We start from the raw sequence: 7,186 nt of genomic DNA, 5'->3' as shown, positions 1-7,186 counted from the left end.
AAGAAATGGAATAGGAAGAAATGGAATAGGAAGAAATGGAATAGGAATAATAAATGAAACATAAATGAATAAAAATAAAGATAATAAAAAGGAAATTAAAAAAATAAATTAAATAAACTAAAACCAAATAAAAATTAAAAAGAAATAAAGAACAAATAAAAATAAATAAAACTATCCCTCCCCAGCTGGAGGGCGAGAGGGTTGGGAGGGTCCCCTCCGCTGATGCTGCGATGCTGTCAAACCCCCCCCGCCCCGCCGCGCCGGTACCTGTTTGCCGCGGTAGAAGAGGCGCTGCCGCTGGGGCTCCACGGCGAACACCTCGTGTATCCGCAGGCGCAGCTCCTCCACCTTGGTGAGCTTGGAGAGCGAGTCCACGCGGCGGGTCTCGGTGCCGTCCATGGTGCGCACCTGGATCCACATGGCGCCGGCGCTGCTCCCCCCGGGAATGCGGGACCCGCGCTCAGGCGGCGGCTCCGGGGGCGGCTCCCGCGGCCCCGCCGCCCTCCCGCGACGGCCGCCCGCCATTGGCCGCCGGCCCGGCCGGCCCGCGCGCTGATTGGCCGCCGCCGGGCGGGCCCCGCCCCCCCCCACGCGGGAGCCTAACGGCTCCGCTCGCGACTCGCGCGCCACAATTGAAACGCGCCCGCCGCGCCCACGCGCCGGGTCTCGCGAGATCATGTAAATGAGGGGAGGGGAGGGGACGGGGGGGGCAGCGCGTGCTCTTAAAGGGGCCGCCGCCCTCCGCCGGCGGGGCCGGGGGCAACACGGGCACCCCCAGGGGCCCCTCCGCCCACCCCACCCCACCCCACCCCACCCCACCCCACCCCACCCCACCCCGGCACGGCTCCCGCTTGGCTTCCCACCGCGGGAAAAGCCGGGCGGTGTCACCGGGGCGGCGGTGCCGGGTTTTGGGGGGTCTCGAGTGGCCGGAGGGTCCGGCGGATTCGCCGGGGTTTCGGGGGTCGTAAAGGGATTCCGGCGGACTCACCTGGGTGGCCGTGCTGGGATTTGGAGGGGGGGCTCCGGCGGACTCGCCGGGGTTTGGGGGGGTCTCGGGTGGGTGGGGGGTCCGGCGGACCCACGGGGGCGGCGGTGCCGGGGTTGGGGGGGTCCGGCGGACTCACCGGGGTTTGGGGGGTCCGGGTGAGTGGGGGGGTCCGGCGGACTCACCCCAGTGGCCGCGCTGGGGTTGGGGGGCTCTCGGGGGGGTCCCCGGTGGCGGAGCCGGTGCCGCCTGGCGGGGTTTGGGTGGTCTCGGGTGGGTGCGTGGGGGGTCCGGCGAACTCACGGGGGGGGCGGTGCCGGGGTTTGGGGGGGTTTCAGGGGCGTCCCCGGTGGCGGTGCCGGGGTTGGGGGGGGTCTCGGAGGAGGGGTCCCGGCGGACTCACCGGGGCGGCGGTGCCGGGGTTGGGGGGGTCCCGGGGGGGGTCCCCGGTGTCGGTGCTGGAGCCGGTGCCGCCCGCGCTCTCCCGCGGGCTTTGGAGTTTGGCGCGGAAAAGCCCCGTGCGCGCCCCGCGCGCGCCCATTGGCCGCCGGTGGCGGGAACGCGCGCGCGGGGCGGGGCCGCCGAACCCCCCCCCGGGTTTGGAAGTGGAGGGGGGGAAGGAGGGGAACGGGACCGAGACCGAGAAAACCCCCGCTGGAACCGGCGCTCTTGGGGGCGGCAGCGGGGATCGCCCAGCCAGCGACATGGCTCGTGACTCACTGCGCGGGGGGGAAACCCCCCCCAAATTGCCAAGGCAACAGGATCCATCACCCCTCCTTGTCCTAAAGTGTCCATTTATTGTCCTAAAAACCGGCCCCCGCAGAGCCCCAGTGGGAGAGGGGACCCCAATGACTCCCCTCTGAGTGCACCCCACCCGAGGGGTCCCACCCCCCCACCCCGGGGAGGGCTCCAGGCCCTACCGACCCCTCTGGGGGGGCTCCAGGCCCTACGTGATGCGAATAATCCGAATAACCGGAATGATGCGAATAAACCGAATAATGCGAATAATCGGAATAATCCAAAGAATCCGCAAAAGGGCTCTAACTTCCCAGGCCAAGAGCTCCAAGGGGGGGCTTCTGGGGCTGGTATAGGGTCCTGCTCGGGGAAAATGTGGCCTGGGTGACAAGCAGGGCCTGGGTGACACTGCAGGGCCGTGGTATGGCCACGTGAGCCGCCAGAAAGGGCTGGTCCAGGAGGACGTTTGTCCCCAAAACTGATGCCACGAGGAAATCAGAGATGAAAATGTTCTGCTTAAAACACCCATTGGATGGGGCAAGAGGTCCCTGAGAGGAAAGATAGAAGGGATAAAAGCAGGAAAATTGGTGGTTGGGGGGGGGGAGAGACGCCGGGGTGGGGACGCGGGAATGGCGCTGCCGGAACAGCTCCGGGAGCCGCCGGCCGGACAAAGGGAACACGTGGAAGGCAAACACAGAGCCGTGTTTCCCGTGTTCTGCCCCCCCCAGCGTGCCCACAGAGCTCACCTTGGGCGCTAAAAATATGGAAAATCAGCAGGATGTGGAGCCTTCCCAGCCCCGGGTTTGCCGGCGGCGCCTCTGCCGCGCTCCGCCGCTTTCCTGGGATCTGCCGGGGATCCCATGGACGAGCCACGGAGCACGGGTTGGGAGTCACTGGCCTAGATGAGATCAGTGCTGAAGGTTTGGTGTCAGTGCACAAAGCTTTGGTTCTGACCTGCGACCTGCAGCAGTCAGGCTTCATTTCCTCCCACAGCCCAAGGCTTTGCCTTCCCAGAAAGTCACTTTTATCCCTTGTAGATGCTCTGGAGGCTTAACCTTGACCTACCACAGCCTGAGAGGGCTCTCGGATGTTACAGACCTGGCAGGGAGGAATTCCTTCCCAATATCCCATCTGACCCTGCCCTCTGGCAGTGGGAAGCCATTCCTCCTTGTCCTATCTCTCCAGGCCCTTGTCCCCAGTCCCTCTCCAGCTCTCCTGGAGCCCCTTGAGGCACTGCAAGGGGCTCTCAGGTCTCCCTGGAGCCTTCTCCAGGTGAGCACCCCCAGCTCTCCCAGCCTGGCTGCAGAGCAGAGGGGCTCCAGCCCTTGGAGCAGCTCTGTGGCCTCCTCTGGACTCACTCCAGCAGCTCCACATCCTTATTTTGGGATCCCAGAGCTGGAGGCAGCACTGCAGGTGGGGTCTCACCAGAGACCCCCACTAGGGTCCCATCTCATGCCCATTTAAGAACCACACACCATGTGTGTCATCCCCACACGGCTTCCTTCCCATCCCAGCAGGGGAACAGGATCTTAATCTAAGACATGGACTGTTCATGGAAAGACCTCCCACAAGTTCTAAGGAAAAGAGCATCCCTGGAACCATCAGAGCCAGGAAACAAGCAGCCCCCACTTTCTAGAGAAGCTTTTACTCATTCAGTGAATCCCCACACAGCAAACACGGTGCTGCATCCTACACACTCTTCAGCTGGGGCCCCAAATCACTTAAATTAAGGTTCAATGAAACTTAAAATATGACTGAATTCTAGATCATTTTAGTAGTGGAACATTGATTTCATTAGGGGTTAAATTATTTATGCTCTGCTCTTAAGGTCCCCTCTTCTACTAAAGCTGGAGTAGCTTAACCAGAACTCAGTGAGATAAAGCCCTGGGAGGATCAGGTGTCCACAAACTGTCAGAATAAGGAATATGACTTGGTTGTAATGCAGTGATGGGTTTTGTTTTCCTCCCTTTTGGACTCTTTTAGGCCTTTCTTTCCTTTGGAGTTCCAATTCTGACTGAAAACACTGTTTTGCCACCTGTTATGAGGAAACAATATGAATTCTGCCAGCAGGGACACCCAGTTCAGTTCAGAGAAACTTAATGAATTGTTGAATTCATTTCTAAAGAGATGCACTTAGCAGGACAAAGTCCTGACAGGCTCCCAGGCCATGGGACTATTGCTCAAAGTGAAGTTTTGTCACAATGTTTTAGGAGAAACCAAAGTCCAGGCCTGTACATGAGAACCACCAGCTGATTAAAACAAGTCTTGGGTGAAGAAGAATTATAATAATAGTAATGATAATAATTTTAGTGAAAAGGAGAAAGGGAGGAATGAAACCCAAGAGAAACAAGAGCTGCACAACAGTTGCTCAGCACCCACTGACTCGTCCCACAGCAGAGGGGTTGACCCCAATTGGCCCCTTCCCAGTTTCTCTGCTGGGCAGGGTGTTCATGGAATGGAATATCCCTCAGTTGTCCTGGCTGTGCTCCCCCCCCAGCTCCTTGAGCTCCTGCTCCCTGGCAGAGCCTGGAAAACTGAGAATTCCTTGACTCAGAGTAAGCACAACTCAGCAACAACCACAACATCGGTGTGTTATCAGCATTGCTCCCATACTAAATCCAAAACACAGCTACTGGGAGGAAAATTAACTCTATTCCAGCCAAAACCAGGACACAGGTACTGACATTTATGCTTTTACAAACACATATTCCTTGCATAGCTGTTCCCAAGGCCAAGGGATGATTCAGTCCTGTCACATGGAGCACAGCAAGAAACCTTCCCCCAGGGGAAGCAGTGGGGCCACAGGAAAGGGGGAGCAGTGCAGGTGTGTTCCAGTTCCCACATGTTTTCTGGGGTGATCCAGAGTCCAATTTCCAAAAGAACTGGGGTAAAGCTTGGCCAAACTCCAAGATTGGGGAGTGCAAAGGAGGCCTGTGTCTCTGGGGAAGCAAAAGTAGGGGTCTCAGCAAGGGCCTGAGGTGGAGGGGACACATTTGGCAGGCCCAGGTGACATCCCCTCTCTCACCCACCAAAACCAACCAGCATTAAATGACCCCACCTCACCTCTACCTCAGGTAGGAGGCAAAAGTGCAGGAGCAGAGGGAGGAGCAGCTGGGCATGCAGGAAACCATCCTGCAGCCTGAAAAGCAGCAGAAAGGTGAACTGGGGTACTGGGAGAGCAGCCAGGAACCATCAGGCTGTTCCCTTCCACGAGGGCACAGCAGCTGGAAGGGGAGCAGGAACCTGCCACCACCTGCCCTTCTGGGAGGTTGGATGAGCTGCTGGAAGGGGAGCAGGGGCTGAGGGACCCAGGGCTGCTGGAAGAAAAGAAGGGGCTGGAAGGGGAACAGGGGCTGGAGAACTCAGGTGAGCTGCTGGAAGGGAAGAAGGGGCTGGAGAACCCTCCAGGTGAGCTGGGAATCCAGGCACAGGAGACAGGAGAGTCCTTTTGAGCTGATGCAGGGGGAGGGCAGCAGAGAGCTGCAGCGTGTCCTGAATCAGGAGAATGCTCCCAAGGACCAGGAGGGACCAGGAAGGTTGGTTGGGAGGCAGGAGCTGGGCTGAGGCTCCTCCTCCCTGGAGGGTTGTTTTCAGGAGGCCAGGGCACTTTGAGGGCTGTTGCCTTCAGAGATCGTCAGGCAAAGACTGGGGAGAGAAGCTGGCAGGTAGATCCTGCAAGGAATCTCCTCCTGCCACGGCCCTGCCTCCATCCCTCTGCTCTGGATCCTGACCCTCAGCCCTGCTGGACCATCTCAAGGACATTCAACATTCCCTAAGTGTTGTTTAACTCAACTTAACTTAACTTAAATTAACTTAACTTAACTTAACTTAAGTAAGCACCCCAAGGTGCTCCAGTGAGCACCACCAACTGCTGCAGTGCAGGAAGCTGGAGCACGAGGGGGAAGAAAGAGTTCTTTGAGGTGATGTGACCAGCTGAAACCATTCCTGGCACCCCTTTCCCCAAGGACCACGAGGCAAAACGGTGGAGAGGAGGGAAACAGGAACGTGAGGAAGCTGGTGAAGTGAAGAGATGGGGCTGTCAGCAAACACCTCGAGGGCTTGGCACAGCAACGAGTGACACCGAGCCAACCTTGTCCCCTCAGTGGGCTCCAGCCAAGGCTGTGCTGGAAGCTCAGCCCCACAGAGCTGCTCAGGCAGGCTGCTGGAAGGGTTTAACCGAGGAGCAGAATCAAAGCAACACATGGCTCAGCCCTGAATCACCAACTCTCGTGCCTGTGCCTGCCCCAGGGCAGGTGACCATGAGCTCCTGGCAGGTCCTCGTGGAGTAAATGCCTTGGGAGATCAGCGAGATCATTTCCTTTGCAGCAGATGAACGGCTGCAGACGGGGAACTCCAGCGTCACGTGTGGCCTCTGGTCCCCAAAGGGACAATGTTGAGCTGTGACGCAGCTCAGAGCAGGGAAAGGAGCTGCTCCCAACAGCTGGGACCCAAGAGAAGGGCCTGATCCTCCTAATCCTCCACGTCCCTGCAGGGTTTCTGCTCAGCAGAAATCCAGGCAGGGCTGGGCCAAGGGAGAAGCAGAAGGCTGGAGAGGGTTTGTCCCCAGGCAGAGCCAGGAGGCAGCTGGAAGGAGAGTTGTAAAGCAGCTGCAGGGCTGCAGGGGGGGGGATCCCCTGGCTCCTGACAGGTACAGGAGGTGGGGGTTACACCTGGAGGGTTCTGCCCTGTGTCTCAAAGCTGCAGCTCTGCACAGGGCTGCAGTTCCTGACGCTCCAGCCCACACTGCTCCCTTTCCCTTCCCCAAACGTGTTTCTCCCCTTCCTCCCACGCCCTTCCCACGCCCACCAAACCTCTCAGGGCTGGTTTTATCCCAGATTTAAATGTCTGGCTTTTACACAGTTAACAAGGGCCACAGAGATGATCAGGCAAGGCTTTGCCCTGATGTTGCAACCCCCAAAATTCAGTGTTCTGAGCCTGTTCCACCACCAAGCAGGAGCTCTGGGCATCGGTATTTTACCCTACTATCAAAGCCACTCATTAGATATTAAACACTGCCTGGTTAATTATAATTAACACTTGTGTTAATGTGCCACTTGCCACTTCTGCTCACATTCCTCTGTGCCCCACTGCAGCCACATGAAGGTGTCTCATGGATCACCCACTTAGGTGATGAAACACAACCTGTCTCATGAGACTTTCACCATCACCACCACAACTGGCCCACTTGGGCACTTCACACCCATGAACCCAGACAGTTTGATCCCTGACACTTTACCTGAGGAAGCAGCACTGTCCATGTCAGGCCAACACCCAGAAAAAAACACACAGGACTCATTTCTTGAATCCCAGTTCCCTGCAAAAAAAACCCCACATTTCATCAGCTCTTCAGAGGACACACAAGAGACAAGAACATCTTTTATTTTCCCTGCAAAGCATCACAGTTGTTAAAAGTCACTCTTCAGCTTCGATTTTAGTACAAGAGATCAAACACTTCAGAACTGCAAC

General features: G+C 57.8%; 1 protein-coding gene across 1 annotated transcript in view; it reads right to left on the bottom strand.

Moving 5' to 3' along the window:
* UHRF1 (ubiquitin like with PHD and ring finger domains 1) overlaps positions 1-471 on the bottom strand; it is a 12,976-nt gene extending 12,505 nt beyond the window's left edge. The window contains exon 1 of the mRNA XM_027706179.1: positions 268-471. Coding sequence (XP_027561980.1) covers positions 268-420 — 153 coding nt within the window. The 5' untranslated portion in view covers positions 421-471. The remainder of the gene's footprint in view (positions 1-267) is intronic.
* Between the last annotated feature and the right edge of the window lie 6,715 nt (positions 472-7,186).

This window comes from Neopelma chrysocephalum, unplaced genomic scaffold (genome assembly GCF_003984885.1).
Source record: "Neopelma chrysocephalum unplaced genomic scaffold, ASM398488v2 Primary Assembly neopelma1_365, whole genome shotgun sequence".
Classification (NCBI taxonomy): Eukaryota; Metazoa; Chordata; class Aves; order Passeriformes; family Pipridae; genus Neopelma; species Neopelma chrysocephalum.
The sequence above is the reverse complement of the archived record's forward strand: the minus strand, read 5'-3'. Positions and strand labels throughout refer to the sequence as shown.